The sequence below is a fragment of the Chiloscyllium plagiosum genome, unplaced genomic scaffold (genome assembly GCF_037043375.1).
Source record: "Chiloscyllium plagiosum isolate Xiang-an unplaced genomic scaffold, Cpla_swu_hap1 HiC_scaffold_44, whole genome shotgun sequence".
In the NCBI taxonomy this organism is placed as follows: Eukaryota; Metazoa; Chordata; class Chondrichthyes; order Orectolobiformes; family Hemiscylliidae; genus Chiloscyllium; species Chiloscyllium plagiosum.
In genome coordinates this window covers 2,857,763-2,874,278 of record NW_028270182.1, presented here as the reverse complement: position 1 = coordinate 2,874,278, position 16,516 = coordinate 2,857,763, and the positions used below count along the sequence as shown (strand labels likewise).

The 16,516-nt window shown below is 44.5% G+C and overlaps 1 protein-coding gene across 1 annotated transcript in view; it reads right to left on the bottom strand.

Moving 5' to 3' along the window:
• The window catches only part of dnah2 (dynein, axonemal, heavy chain 2), a 380,569-nt gene that overhangs the window by 82,591 nt on the left and 281,462 nt on the right, over positions 1 to 16,516 (bottom strand). Inside the window, exons 53-59 of the mRNA XM_087982834.1 lie at positions 16,061 to 16,146; positions 13,212 to 13,342; positions 12,326 to 12,472; positions 9,840 to 10,007; positions 8,067 to 8,227; positions 5,433 to 5,572; positions 1,017 to 1,149 (exon numbers count right to left, since the gene is read on the bottom strand). Coding sequence (XP_087838960.1) covers positions 1,017 to 1,149; positions 5,433 to 5,572; positions 8,067 to 8,227; positions 9,840 to 10,007; positions 12,326 to 12,472; positions 13,212 to 13,342; positions 16,061 to 16,146 — 966 coding nt within the window. The remainder of the gene's footprint in view (positions 1 to 1,016; positions 1,150 to 5,432; positions 5,573 to 8,066; positions 8,228 to 9,839; positions 10,008 to 12,325; positions 12,473 to 13,211; positions 13,343 to 16,060; positions 16,147 to 16,516) is intronic.

Sequence of the window (16,516 nt, the reverse complement as noted above, 5' to 3'; positions counted from 1 at the left end):
AGACCATTTGGCCCATCTGAACCATGCTGTAGCTTCTAATCCATGAGCCCCAATCCATGAGCCCCCCCCCCATTTATCTCATTCTCTCAGCCTATCCATCTATACCTTTCTCCCTCATATGTTTATCCAGCTCCCCCTTAAATGTAATGATATTATTTACCTCGAACATTCCCTACATGAGCAAGTTCCTTATTCTCATCTGGGGAAAGGAGTTTTTTTAAAGTTCTCAGTTGGATTTTAATTCATTTGTGGTTTTATTAGTGACCAGCCTGGATCTTGGATCCCTTACAGTCACCACAACCTATCAACCAATGGAAACATCTACTGGACATCCACATTATTAAAACACCTACAGAATTTCGTCTTTATGTTTATCAGCCCTCAGCCCTCTCTTTTCTAGAGAAGAGAATCCAGCCTTTGCAGTTCATTTTTCAATCTTTTCTGATCTTTGTAACATCTTAGTTAATAGAGAAAACATCCAAGACAATGTAAAAATGAAAGGCACATGTATAACCTTCAAGCTAGCTCAGCTGAAATCTGAACTGAAAGAAGAGTAAAACAGAACCGCACAGGTCAGCAAAGTTTCAGCTTTAATTACTGGCCAAGGCTAAGGCCGCTGCTCTCAGCCTAGTCCAGATCCACAAATTAGTTTTAGAAACCTTGCATTAGGGAAGGGGGAGAAGATGAGGCAAAGTCCCCCCACCCCTAGATGCTATGCAGCATCGGCGGTCAGGAGGTGTATTTGAAGGAAGGGTAGGGTGAGCTGAATTGTCGAGTTCCACAGCTGTCTCAGGCTGGATCCGGCAGCAGTATAGTTCATCATTATTTAAATTGGCCCGGGTGCTGAGGATGAATAAGACCATAAGACATAGGAGTGGAAGTAAGGCCATTCAGCCCATCGAGTCCACTCTGCCATTCAATCATGGCTGATGGGCATTTCAACTCCATTCCAATCACTGACGAGAATGGTAAGGCACAAGTGGTCACTGCTCATTCTGATCTGAATGACTCCTTACCTCCTCCGATCCTCCAAGTTCCACGCTCATCAAGTATCGCTCGGCCACTTCAAGCAGAGCGTCCCTCGGCCATTCGGAAAACCAGTCGATAGTGGTGCAGTTCACTAACGCTGGGTACTGCCGTACACGATTCCTTTAAAACAGTTAAAGAGAAGACAAACCATCCTCTGACAACGTACACCACTGTTTCAAAGTTTTCTCACTGAGGATGGCCATTTGACTTAAAGTAGCTCATGCATCAAGGCAATCTTCACCTTCACACTGAACACCTATCTATGCTGCCTTATGGTTCAAAGGGATCTCACTTATGTTGCTTCGAGCCTGTTTCACCTACTGATCACGCTGCGACTAGGATTGTGAAATGGGTGTTAGCAATTCAGAATGGTGACATCGGGAGAGATTGATTTGTGGTGAGTGAGTCAGTGTCAACTACTAGACACCATCAGTCAAAGTCAAAAAACCCCTCCCCTTGCATGGAGGGTTAATTGACAGACTGTGTGGAGCTGTTGCAACCTATTGTCTCTCCCAGGCTAGACATCTGGTTCTGCCAACTTGAGCTGACACAACAGGAGAGTGGGCAACACCATAGGAACCTCAATATATAGACTGAAGAAGGGAGGGAGAGTTGCATCTTTGATTAAGGCAAGTATCACAGCAGTAATCAGAGATTAAATAACTGAAGGATAATCCAGTGAGGCTTATCCAGGAAGGGTATAGTGACATTATTGGGGTTGTACTACAGGCCCCCAAATTGTCAATGAGAATTAGAGAACATAGAACATAGAAGAATACAGCGCAGTACAGGCCCTTTGGCCCTCGATGTTGCGCTGATCCAAGCCCACCTAACCTACACTAGCCCACTATCCTCCATATGCCTATCCAATGCCCGCTTAAATGCCCATAAAGAGGGAGAGTCCACCACTGCTACTGGCAGGGCATTCCATGAACTCACGACTCGCTGAGTAAAGAACCTACCCCTAACATCTGTCCTATACCTACCACCCCTTAATTTAAAGCTATGCCCCCTCGTAATAGCTGACTCCATACGTGGAAAAAGGTTCTCACGGTCAACCCTATCTAAACCCCTAATCATCTTGTACACCTCTATCAAGTCACCCCTAAACCTTCTTTTCTCCAATGAAAACAGCCCCAAGAGGAACAAATATGCAGGGAAACTGGGGAGACTTGCAGGAGCATTAGGGTTGTCATAGTAGGAGATTTTAATTTTTCTAACATAGACCGAGACTGCCACAGGGTTAAAGGCTTATATGGGGTGGAATTTGTTAAATGCGTTCAGGAAAGTTTCCTCATGCAGCATATAGAGGGGCCTACTTGGGAAGAGGCAAAACTCCACCTAGTCTTGGGAAATAGGGCAGGACAGGTGTCTGAGGTGACAGTAGGGGAGCACTTTGGGACCAGTGACCATAGTTCTATTAAGGTTAAAATAGTTATGGAGAGGGACAGAACTGATCCCCAGGTTCAGGTTCTAAATTGGCGCAAGGCGAATCTGGATGGACTAAGACAGGAGCGTGCAGGGGTTGACTGGAATTGTTTGTTTGCAGGCAAAGGTACCTATGGAAAACAGGAGCCTTAAAAGTGAGGTAGCTAGAGGTCAAGGTCTATATGTTCCTGTGAGGGTGAAAGACAAGGTTGACAGGAATAGGGAACCCTGGATGACAAGTGATGAGGCTTTGACCAGAAAAAAGTAGGCGGTATGGCTCAAGTAGAGGCATCTGGCACCAAGGGAATTCCTGGATGTATATAGGGGATACAGGAGTTTACTGAAGAAGCAAATCAGGAGACCAAAAAAGGGGGTATGAGATAGCCTTGGCTGAGAAGATTAGGGTGAATCCAAAGAGGTTCTTCAAGTATATTAAAGGAAAAAGAATAACTAGACAGAGAACAGGACCCCTCAAGGACCAAAGTGGACATGTACGTGTAGGATTGAAGGAGCTGGGTGAGATCCTCAATGAATATTTCTCCTCTGTGTTTACCGTGGAGAAACGCATGAAGACTTGGGAACTTGGGGATGTTAGTGGTCATATCTTGGGGAGAGTCCATATCACAGCAGAGGAGGTGTTGGATGTACTTGAATGTATGAAGGTGGATAAACCTCCTGGTCCTGACCAGATATATCCAAGAACACCGCAAGAGGCTAGAGAAAAAAATTGCGGGGACTCTGGCTGATATTTTTGCATCACTGTTAGCCACGGGTGAGGTCCCGGAAGACTGGAGGGTAGCGAATATTGTGCCCTTAATTAAGAAGGGCTGCAAAGAGAAACCTGGGAACTAAATACCAGTAAGCCTAACATCTGTGGTAGGTAGGTCACTTGAGAAGATTCTGAGAGATAAGATATACGTGCATTTGGAAAGACAGGGTTTGATTAGGAATAATCAGCATGGCTTTGTGAATGGGAGATCATGCCTCACAAATTTGTTAGAGTTCTTTGACGAAGTGACCAGGAAAGTTGATGAGGGCAAGGTGGTAGACATCGTCTATACAGACTAGGCAAAAGTGAGGACTGCAGATGCTGGAAGCCAGAGTTTAGATCAGAGTGATGCTGGAAAAGCACAGCAGGTCAGGCAGCATTCAAGGAGCAGGAAAATTGATGTTTCGGGCAAAAGGCCTTCATCAGGAATATCATCTATATAGATTTCAGTAAGGCCTTTGACAAGTATCCACATGGTAGGCTGCTCTGGAAGGTTAGATCACATGGAATCCAGGGGTACTTGTAAACTTGATACACTATTGGCTTGATGGTAGGAAGCAGAGGGTAATAGTGGAAGGATGCTTGTTGGGTTGGAGGGCTGTGACTAGTGGAGTGCCTCAGGGGTCGGTGCTGGGGCCATTGCTGTTTGTTATCCAGATCAATGAATTGGATGAAAATGTACAAGGCATGATTAGTAAGTTTGCAAATGACACTAAAATTGGAGGCATTGTATATAGGGCAGTGAGGAAGATTATCAGAAATTGCAGCAGGACATTGATCAGCTCGGGAAGTAGCTGAAAAATGGCAAATGGAGTTTAATATAGATAAGTGTGAGGTTTTGCACTTTGGAAAGTCAAATCAAGGCAGGAGTTTCATAGTGAATGGAGTGTAGTGGAACAGAGAGACCTTGAAGTTCAGGAACATGATTCTCTGAGAGTGGAGCCCCAGGTAGACAGGGCAGTGAAGAAGGCTTTTGGCCTTCATCAGTCAGGGCACTGTGTATAGAAGTTGGGAAGTTATGTTGCAGTTGTCCAGGACATTATTGAGGCCGCATTGGAGTATTGTGTTCAGTTTTGGTCACCTTGCTACTGGAAGGATGTAATTAAATTGGAGAGAGTACAGGAGAAATTTACAAGGATGTTGCCAGGACTCAACGGTCTGAGTTATAGGGAGAGGTTGGACAAGCTAGGACTTCTTTCTGAAGAGTGTAGGAGACTGTGGGGTTATCTTATAGAAGTGTATAAGATCATGAGAGGCAGGGTAACGGAAATGCACTGTCTTTTTCTCAGGCTTGGGGAATCAAGGACTAGAGGGCATCGGTTTAAAGTCAGATGGGAAAGAATAAAAGGGAACCTGAGGGGCAACCTTTTTGCCCAGAAGGTGGAAAGCATGTGGAATGAGCTTCCAGCAGAGGTGATCGAGGTGGGTACATTAACAACATTTAAAAGGTATTTGGACAAATACATGGATAGGCAAGTATTAGAAGGTTATGGGCCAAGTGCAGGGAAATGGGGTTAGCATAGATGGACATTTTCATCGGCATGGACCAGTTTGGGCCAAAGGGCCTGTCTCCATGCTGTAGGACTCTATGACTTTTTGACTCCTGCTATTGCTAATTGGTCTCTTTTGGACCCAGATATGGGTTAAAGTTTGTGTGAACTGTTTCAGCTCAACACTGGCAACTGAGCCTCAGACATGAGCTCAAGTGCATCATACACTACAGGTTCTGCCAAACAGAGCTGCCTCCAGGTTGAAGTGAAGATGCCGAGTCCCAGTGCTCAACATCACTCCAATGGTGTGTGAATGTCAAGGTTTAGACTGATGGCAAATATTTCAAGAAGGACTCGTACACCTGCTTAGCATCAACCAGAGGAAACATGAGGGGGCAATGGTAGGCATCTATAATCCAAACCGGAGCACTGAGAAGAGCTCCACCATGCAGATAAGTAAAAGATATTAGACTATAAAAATGGAGAAGTAAAAGGAGAAAGAAACATGCACAACAACAACACCATGAGCTTATTGATCTAAACAATAAGTCAAAGGCATCACAATTCATTGGGCTCTCCTCATTGGCAGTCTGGAACTAAAGTATTGGTACATGGTTGATGCTGAATAAAGGACTTCAGCACAAAAGTAACACATGCATGTTTGATCTCCTATGAACTGATTTGAACAATAACACATTCTTCACAATAAAACTTACCTGAAGGGATCTCCAATTGGACTCATGCACAACACGACATGAAGATTACTACGCACCCTTTCCATGAGAAAATTGAAGATACTTTCATTGGTTTCAGGAATAGACTCTTCCTTAGCTGCGTCCAACAATGCATTTTTAATCTAAGAATGGAGAAAGCGATCAATATAACAGCACCAGATCACAGTCTGCTTCCCCAACTCGCTGATGACAACAGGCTCCATCTCATAAAGAAAGAGTACGAAAAAGCGGCAGGAAACCACCACACTAACTGGTGGGACTCCTATTCCTCCGGACAATATTTTCAGTGAGGACTCAGCTGCAAGTATTTTTATAAGTTTGGCCATACCAAGGATTTGTTAAAATATTCTGAATAAGAAATAGATTCCCAAGTTTATTAGATGCCACCAACATGAAGAATTTCATTCAGCTAATGACCTGAAAATGTAAGGCAAGCAGAAAGCATGGGCTTGCCCACTCCGCTGTGTACACACACACACTGTCGGAGGGTCAGCACTGAGGGAGCACCGCACTGTCGGAGGGTCAGCACTGTGGGAGCACCGCACTGTTGGAAGGTCAGTGCTGTGGGAGTGCTGCACTGTCAGAGGGTCAGCGCTGAGGGAGCGCCGCACTGTTGGAGGGTCAGTGCTGAGGGAGTGGGCACTGTCGGAGGGTCAGTGCTGAGGGAGTGGGCACTGTCAGAGGGTCAGCACTGAGGGAGCACCGCACTGTTGGAAGGTCAGTGCTGTGGGAGTGCTGCACTGTCAGAGGGTCAGCGCTGAGGGAGCGCCGCACTGTTGGAGGGTCAGTGCTGAGGGAGTGGGCACTGTCGGAGGGTCAGCGCTGAGAGAGCGCCGCACTGTCGGAGGGTCAGTGCTGAGGGAGTGCTGCACTGTCGGAGGGTCAGTGCTGAGGGAGCACCGCACTGTTGGAGGGTCGGTGCTGTGGGAGTGCTGCACTGTCGGAGGGTCAACGCCAAAGCAGCACTTCACTGTCAGAGGGTCAGCACTGAGGGTGCACCGCACTGTTGGAGGGTCAGCGCCAAAGCAGCACTTTACTGTCGGAGGGTCAGCACTGAGGGAGCACCGCACTGTCGGAGGGTCAGTGCTGAGGGAGCACCGCACTGTTGGAGGGTCAGTGCTGTGGGAGTGCTGCACTGTCGGAGGGTCAACGCCAAAGCAGCACTTCACTGTCGGAGGGTCAGTGCTGAGGGAGTAGGCACTGTCAGAGGGTCAGCGCTGAGGGAGTGCCGCACTGTCAGAGGGTCAGTGCTAAGGGAGTGCTGCACTGTTGGAGGGTCTGCGCTGTGGGAGTGCTGCACTGTCGGAGGGTCGGAGTTGTGGGAGTGCTGCACTGTCGGAGGGTCAGAACTGAGGGAGTGCTGCACTGTCGGAGGGTCAGAGCTGAGGGAGGGCTGCACTGTCGGAGGGTCTGTGCTGTGGGACTGCAGTACCAGCGGACGGCATTCCTGACAGATAAATCAACAGGGAAGGAACACAACATTTCCGACAGTGAAGACATGTAACCTGGCTGTAATTTGGAGAGACTAAATTCTGTGTTTTTTGTATATGATATGACTTGTTTTGATTGAAACAGCATACCATTAAAATCTTGTGTTATTCGAGCATAGTCAGTAGTTAGAGGAAATTGATTCAATTTGTTACTAGTTTTGTTAATTTTGTTAATTTGTTCACTTTTAGAGTTAGATAAATAAATCGCTACTTGTTGGTTTTGAAGTATCAGGGATTTATTTTATTTCATCACCAGAAGTTGCTGAAGAGCAGGTTAGATTAGATTCCCTACAGTTTGGAAACAGGCCATACGGCCCAACAAGTCCACAGTGACCCTCTGGAGAGTAATCCACCCAGACCCATTCCCCTACCCTACATTTACCCCTGACTAATGCACCCAGCGTGGCCAATTCACCTGACTTGTACATCTTTGGACTGTGGGAGGAATCCAGAGCACCCAGAGGAAACCCACGCAGACACGGGGAGAATGTGCAAACTCCACACAGACGGTCACCTGAGGCGGGAATCAAACCTGGGTCGCTGGTGCTGGGAGGCAGCAGTGCTAACCACTGAGCCACCGTGTCACCCCAAAAACTGATTACACCAGTTTTCACACTTGTTTTACAGATTTTAGGGTGAGGTGCTCCTCTTTGGATGTTTTGGTTTTTGTTCTCAGACAGGGGTCAACTTCTGCTTTATAACAATAGTGAAACCTTCTGGGTTGGCGACTGGTGAAGGAGCATAGGGAAAATGAAATTCTCACCCTGAACTGAAGCCCCAGCCCACCCCACTCCACTCACTGGGTGAACTCTCTCAATGACAGATGAACTGCTGCATTCATTGGGGTTAACTTCCGGTTGCTACATTACAACAACATAGGCCTTTCCAAAGTAGTACTTCATTGGTGTTGGAATGTTCTGAGGCAGTGATTATCACCTTAAAAATGCAGTTCTTTCAATCACACTCTGGGAGATTGACAATTGATTCTTCATGGAACAATGGATTCCGGCAAAGAATGTTTTAGACATCAATCTTTCAACAATACAGAGATTGTTTTGTGTGCATTGAGACCATTAGACAAGAAGATTTAAAACAACCGACCTTACGACTGAGCCCAGTTACTCACTTCTTCAAACTCATCTGCTTTGAACAGGTTTGGAACTTCTCCAGAACTCAGGATGTTATTAATATCTTCCAAAAAGGATTCTTCAACCAACTGGGTGTCCGTAAACAGGAACACTGTTGGGTTATTTGAAACTCCAGCTTCACGGTAGATTTTCTTTAAATCTATAAAAGTACAGTTGGGTTCAGTTGACATCAATGTTTTTGATACACTCAATCTCCACTTCCACTCCTCAAATTGTGAAGTGCTAGGTATCACCGCCCATGAGTCTATTCGCTCGTGTGCACTAGACCATGGAGATGACTACAGTCCCCCATTCAGCTGGAGAACTTCCCACTTCAGTTCCTTCTCCTGCCTCCTGCTCCATTCCACGTGGTAAATAATGGGGCCTCAAAGGTTTGATCGACAGATCTGGAATCTATCTTGTTTCAGCTTGGTTGACTGAAAGAAACTTTAGTTCTGTGAAGACCATACAACAGAGCTTTGCTTGTAATAAAGAGAAGGATACAGTGACTCAGGTCCATAGAGTGATGAGTTAGTGTCAGTTCCAGACCGGATAAAAACCCAGAAGTGATTACTTAAGCAGAATGCCATGAAGCTCAAACTTATGATAGCTCCAGGAAGAATTGAATACAGTTCCCGTTTAAAACTTGAAGTCCAAAATGATGTACACCTACCAAGGTATCAGATATCAGGCTTCTGGTCTGAGTGGTGTTTTGAATACTGGGCCAGGAGAGGCGTTTTGAGTACCACGTCAGGACTCAGTCATAGAGTCAAAGAGATGTACAGCATGGAAACAGACTCTTCAGTCCAACTCGTCCACGCCGCCCAGATATCCCAATCTAATCTAGTCCCATTTGGCAGCACTTGGCCCATATCCCTCCAAATCCTGCCTATTCATATACCCATCCAGATGCCTTTAAAATGCTGTAATTATACCAGCCTCTACCACTTCCTCTGGCAGCTCATTCCATAAACACACCACCCTGTGTGTGAGAAAGTTGCCCCTTTTATATCTTTCTGCTCTCACCTTAAACCTATGTCCTCTAGCTCTATTTTGTTCCTTTTCAATTTATAAAGGAGTATTTTGGGATCATACCTTTACTTTTGGGATAATACCTTTACTGCGTGCTTCAGATCTTTACGTTTGCATTATGAAGGGATTGTTTGGATTGTTCTACTTTATCTACATTCCTTTTGTAATGAAATTCCTTTTCATTGTTAAAGCCAATCTGCACTATTGCGTGCCTGTGGTTCAGTGAGAGACCACTTCCTTCAACCCTAAACAAATCAAATGGTCAAGTCAGCCTCCAGTCTGGAATCTGATTGTCTGGTAACACCATCAGTTAAGGTCAAAACACTGTCTTTCCGTCAGAAAACCAGTTCCATCTGCACCAGAATTGTGTTTTAATGTGCATTAAAAAGTCGATTAAAAATATTTACAAATTCATTTTGCTGTTTGGACCCAATCCCATCTTAACCCACATGCCACGGTCATCACTAATCAAGAACTAGAGTTTATACAATCCAAAAACAGCCTGGTCAACATTACCATCTTTTCCTAGTTGGCATTAACTGACATAGTGCTTGTTAAGATTGGTCTGTATCAAGTTGTTGGTACATTCAGCCACAGAGCTTTTTTTGAATGGGTTGGCAGGGGTGGGGGAAGGTATTGTCCTAAGCTGGGGGAAGGTATGGTTTCTATATCAAGCATTTACATTGAGAAATAAGATGAGGACAGGAAGCAGATTAATACACTAAAACATCTCGACCTACCTTCTCTGAACTCCAGCTTGCGGTACACCTTAGTAACTTCGATTTGATAGGTATTGTAGTCAGAGATGAAGGCAGACAGCTGAGATAGGCTCTGCCGTCCACTTCCCCCGATCCCAACCAACAGCATGTTGCCACGTGGCTGACTAATCACACGGATAATCCGCGTCACTGAGTAAGGATGGAAAAATGAGAACACAAATTCAACCAGGCTGGCTGAGGTTCAACAGAGATGTAACAGCCCACCCTTTTGGGATACAACGTGAGACCTGAGCTGCACAGAACATTCCAATACCGTTTCCTTAATGATTAATACCATTTCCTCAAAGATCTGTTCCCTCCTGCACTCAAATCCTCCTGTGTTACTGTTTACCTTCCCAATTACTGTACTTGCTGCAGCTGCAGGCTAGTAACTTTTGAACAAGGAATTCTAGGTGCCTTTGGACACCAACATTTTCCAATCTCTCACCATTCAAGAAACACTCTATACCTTTGTTCCTCCTGCCAAAGTGGGTAACCGTTAGATTCCATTTACCATGCTCTTGCCCAACCACTTAACCCATCTAAATCCCCTTGAAGCCTTTACATTCTGCATAGCTCGCATTCTCACCAGGTTTTGGAAATATTACAATTGCTTCCACACATCCAAGTGGTTGATAAAGATTGTGAAGGATATAACTCAACACAGGCTGGTATCTCAACACAGGCTGGTATCTCATCAGCCTTTATTTGCATACGGAATGTCATTGACAGTGATCCAGCTCCCTCAGAGCAAGCTCCCAGAGTGAACCGGATCTCTGACACACCGGTCAGCCAGGGCTCCCTGCTTGGCCACCACAGGAGTGGGGGCTAACATCCCCCACCAGGGAGCTCATATGCTATGGCTGACCTTGTTATAATCACTGCAGTGATCAGGCCCAAGTACTGATCCTTATGGCACCTGAATGGTCACAGCCTGCAAATGCAATAATTATCCATTTATCCCTACTCTCTGTTTCCAATCCATGCTAGAGCATTGTCCATAATCCCACGCATTTTAATTGTTTATTAAATTGCTATGTGGGCCTTGATTAATAGCCTTCTGAAAACCCATATCAGCCAGTTCTCACTTATCAGTTATACTCATAAAATGCTCAAAAAACTATCAGGTTTGTCAAACGTGATTTCTTCTCCATAAATCCTCATTGGCTAATATTCAGAAAACAAATTTCTAAATATCCGATGATCACACCTTTATTAACACGTTCCCATCAAGCTAACAGATCTATACTCCCCTGCTTTCTCACTCCCTCCTTTCTTAAACAGTAGGATTGCCTTTGTAGCTTTCCAATCTGCATATACTGTTGTAGAACTCAGAATTTTGAAAGATGATCACCAATGCATTGCAGTCTATGTCTTTCTGAAAATGTGTTGCTGAAAAAGCGCAGCAGGTCAGGCAGCATCCAATGAGCAGGAGAATTGACGTTTCGGGCATGAGCCCTTCTAGCGTCGATTCTCCTGTTCCCTGGATGCTGCCTGACCTGCGGCGCTTTTCCAGCAACACATTTTCAGCTCTGATCTCCAGCATCTGCAGTCCTCCCTTTCTCCTAGTCTATCTCTTTCACCAACATAACCCACTGCATTCCATTATCAACTTTTTCAGTCTAATTAAATTCTCCAGTGCTTTTTTTTTTGTTTTACTAACACTAATTTCTTTCGGTTCCAAACTCTCACTGAATCCTCGATTCTTAATTATTTCAAAAAGGATTTTTGTGGCTCTGTGCGTGAAGATGAACACAAAGTGCTTATTTAGTTCTCTGCCATTTCACACTTCCCTATTTTAATTCTTTTGCCCCTGTTAAAGATGTACCCAGATTACTCTTGCTAATCGTTTCCTTTTTACACACCTTTAGAAGCTTTTCCAACCCATTTTTATGTTTTCTGCTATTTTATTCTATTCTCTCTTTCTTTATTAGTTTCTTGGTGATCCTTTGCGAAATTCTAAAGTTCTCCCAATCGTCAGGCTTCCAACAATTTTTGTCAACTTTAGACCATCCTCCTTTGGTCTAATACTCTCTTTAGCTTCTAAGGGGAGGCATTAGCATGGTGATACTGTCACTAGACAAGGGGAGGTATCTAGGAAATAATCCAGATTAAGCATTATATCCCCTCACACTATGGCAGACAATGAAATTTGATTTCAATGTAAATAATAAGAATAGGGAATAAAAAGCTACCCTAATAGCAACTACAACTGATTGTCATAAAACCCCGTCTAGCCCTTTGGAGGAGGAAACCTGTTGTTCTTACAGTGACTCCAAATCCACACCAATGCGGTTGATTCAGCTGTCCACTGGGCAATCTGGGACAGGCAATAAATGCTACAGAAAACCAACTTGAAGACATTATTCTCAGACATACATCTAGCCATCTGGTCCAGGATCATAACAACTTGCTCATACAAGTATGCAAAGTGGTGCAAGGCGCTGGAGTCATTTTACAATATTTACCGTGTTCGATAGCATCTTTGAAGAGGACAAGGCTCATCGGCACCACCCCAGGAGTGGAGTTATACTCATTCAGCTGGTGCTCCATGTACATTTTCAGGGCCTTGAAGTTTGTTAGGTCTTCGTATACATCTCCCCGCATGAAGTCACCTGGTGAAAAGAAAAAAAAGAGAGGCAGACCCTCTAGGTTAAAACAGGCCTCCCTTGTAGATGATCCCTGTCCTGATCCAAAGTTAATCTTTGAATATGCCCATCACAATTCCAAGTAATGCCCTTTAAAGCTGTGCATTTTGTTACCCTTGTGAAGTAAGAGGGTTGGTTAGCTTGGATGGTTGGTTTGCAATGCAGAGTGACACCAACAGTGTGGGTTCAATTCCTGCACTGGCTGAGGTTACCATGCAGAAATCTCTTTCTCAACCTCTCCTCTCGCCTGAGGCTGGTGACCTTCAGGTTAAACCACCACAAGTCTCCTCTCTTTAATAAGAGATGCAGCCCTAAGGGCTGGTAAGACTATGGTGACTTGACCTTCCCTTACACAGTAGGTATTATATTTGTTGCTTAGAGGTCAAACAACATATAACAACAAGTCAGCAGCTAATCTTGCAATAGTAAGAAAGGTCACCATCCTGAGTTTAATAACCTGACCTCTTCCCATGAGGATGTTCATATTAGATTGTTTTTCCTTTGGGATTAGTAACTTTAGAAAGCAGAGACCAAATTCAACATAGATTAAAAAAAACACCTGTACATCATAAAGGATGATGTGACACATCGCTATCTGAGATTTCACATTCTCACTAGGGAGAAAATGACATGATATTCCTGAGACAGAGAAAGCTCTCTTTATTCTTGTACAATTTTGTTTTAAATATTGTATAGCCATTCTTACCAAAGATGGGTGACTGCTTATTTGGGCAGAGGCTGTGGAAGGTCATATCCAAGAAAGTGCCTAGTTTCTCGTTCAGCAAGGTCACAAACAGTTCCATGTCCTTATGTTCCACAAACCGATCAGAAAATACCCTGCATCGATGAGACACAAGAAGTTGGCTTTGAAATCAATTACCTTGGGGATACAGTAACACAGTGATAGTGTCACAGAGATCGTAGTCTAAAGATTAATGACCCAGAGATACAAGTTCAAAACTGGGGAATTCAAAATGCTATCAATGAAATGCAAGTAGAGTAAAAAGCTAGCATGAATAATGGCAACCCCGAAACCACCAGATTGTCAAACAATCTATCTGGCTCATAATCATGTTTATGAACTCTTCTCCTTATTCTGTCTGCTCTATGGTTTCGGATAGCAAGGTAGTTGATACTTTAACTCTCTGAATTTGCCAACAAGACACTAAAGCATGTGTACAGCTTGCCACCATCTTCCCAATAGCAATTAGGAAAGGGAAATAAATGCTATTCATTGCAGTGATGCTTCCATTACAAAACTGATTCAGAATAAAAAAGCTTTCAAAGGGTTGGGGGAGAGCAAGTTCAATTCTGGTCTCCCTGCTATAGAAAAAATGTTGTGAAACTCGAAAGGGTTCAGAAAAGATTTACAAGGATGTTGCCAGGGTTGGAGGGTTTGAGCTATAGGGAGACGCTGAACAGGCTGGGGCTGTTTTCCCTGGAGTGTCAGAGGCTGAGGGGTGACCTTATAGAGGTTTGCAAAATTATGTGGGGCATTGATAGGGTGAATAGTCAAGGTCTTTTCCCAAGAATAGGGGAGTTCAAAACTAGAAGGCACAGATTTAAGGTGAGAGGGGAAAATCTTAAGAGGATTTGCGGTCTGACAAAAGGCAGAGAGTTGGGATAAAAAGTTCTTTTTCAGAACGGCAGCCAGAGACAAGTGGTGTCCCGCAGGGTTCAGTGTTGGGGCCCCAGCTGTTCACTTTATATATTAATGATCTAGCTGAAGGGACTGGGAGCATTCTGGGGAAATTTGCTGATGATACGAAGTTAGGTGAACAGGCAGGTAGTTTTGAGGAATGGAGAGGCTGCAGAAAGATTTAGACAGTTCAGGAGAATGGTCCAAGAAATGGCTGATGAAATGCAATGTGAGCAAATGCGAGGTCTTACAATTTTGAAAAAAGAATACAGGCAAGGACTATTTTTTCTAAACAGTGAGAAAATTTATAAAGCCAAAGTACAAAGGGATCTGGGAGTGCTAGTACAGGATTCTCTAAAGGTTGACTTGCAGGTTGAGTCCATGGTTAAGAAAGTGAATGTAATGTTGTCATTTATTTCAAGAGGGTTGGAATGTAAAAGCAGTAAGGTGCTACTAAAACTTTATAAAGCTCTAGTAAGTCCTGTTTAGAATACTGTGTCCAGTTTTGGGCCCCCATCACCTCAGGAAGGACATACTGGCACTGGAACATGTCCAGCAGAGATTCACATGGATGATGCCTGGAATGGTAGGCCTAACATACGATGAACGGTTGAGGATCCTGGGATTGTATTCATTAGAGTTTAGAAGGTTGAGGGGAGATCTAATAGAAACTTATAAGGTAATGCATGGCTTAGAAAGGGTGGACGCTGGGAAATTGTTTCCGTCAGGCAGGGATACTAGGACTCGAGGGAACAGCGTTAGAATTAGAGGGGGTCAATTTAGGACGGAAATGAGGAGACATTTCTTCAGCCAGAGAGTGGTGGGCCTGTGGAATTCATTGCCATGGAGCGCAGTGGAGGCTGGGACGTTAAATATCTTCAAGGCAGAGATTGATAAATTCTTGATCTCGCAAGGAATTAAGGGCTACGGGGAGAGTGTGGGTAAATGGCGTTGAAATGCCCATCAGCCATGATTGAATGGCAGAGTGGACTCAATGGGCAGAATGGCCTTACTTCCACTCCTACGTCTTATGATCTTATGGACCTGTGAACATTTTCATGCAGAGGGTGGTGTTTGTGTACGGAATGAACTATCAGAGGTGGTGGTGGAGGCTGGTACGATTATAACATTTACAAAGCATCTGGATGGGTATATGAATAGGAAGGATTTAGAGGGATATGGCAAATGTGAGGCTTGCAGATGCTGGAAATCACAGTCTAGATTAGAGTGTGCTGGAAAAGCAAGGAAGGTCAGGCAGCATCCGAGGAGCAGGAAAATGGATGTTTTGGGCAAAAGCCCTTCATCAGGAATGAAGGCAGGGAGCCTCTGGGGTGGGGAGTAAAATAGGAGGGGGGGGTGGGGCTCGGGAGAAGATAACCAAGAGTACAATAGGTGGATGGAGGTGGGGATGAGGGTGATAGGTCAGAGAGGATGGTGGAGTGGATAAGTGGGAAGGAAGAGGGATATGGGCAAAGTGCTGGCAAGTGGAACTAGATTGGGTTGGGATATCTGGTCGGCTTGGATGAGTTGGACTGAAGGGTCTATTTCTGTGATGTACAGCTGTATGACTCTATGACTCTAAGTGGTATGATATAAAACTCAGCTGCACAACCCATGACTGTACCTAATTCAATCTTTCCAACTCCTGGAGAGTGAGTAAAAACAACCTGGGCCTCAGCATGCACTGGTAAACTGTGAGACACAATGGTGGGCTGTCCACTGCTGGTCACAATCTAGAGGACAGAATGTGATGCCCATTTCTTCGTCCAATAAAGAACTTAATGCTTGGGCTGTATATTTGTACATGAAGAAAGTGCACTCAGGTGAAGATAGGGCATGGGTATCAGCATCAAAGAAAATGAATCCCAGCGTGGAGTTGGGAGAAAGATTGGAGACAAAGGGAAGAGAGGAGCTACCTGAAACATTCATGGACCCACAGGCGTGAGATACTTGTTTTTGAGTCGTGGTAATCCTTGTGGATGCGAAGCATCCCTTGGAAGATCTATAAAACAACCAAAACATTGGCAAAATGAGGTGTGAATATTGAATCCATAATTGTGAAGTGATACTGTTTCTGCAAATGGATTAAAGGAGGTGAAGGTTCACTGTTACTCGGGTTGCAGCAGAGACATAAATATTTGCTGGTTGATAACGCTGGCCAAAAGGAATTATGTGGAGCCTTTGGCTGTGGTCTTAGAGACAGAATACAAAAGCTGGGGTGTTAAACTCTCACAATTTCTAGTTCAGTCCCCAGCTGAAGTATTCTACTCAATCCAAGGCACCTACAGAGAGTGCCGAGGCCTTGGAGAGATGCACAGGAGATTTACTAGAATAGAACCTGGGAAGAGGGACTTTGTGAGGGATGTGGAGAG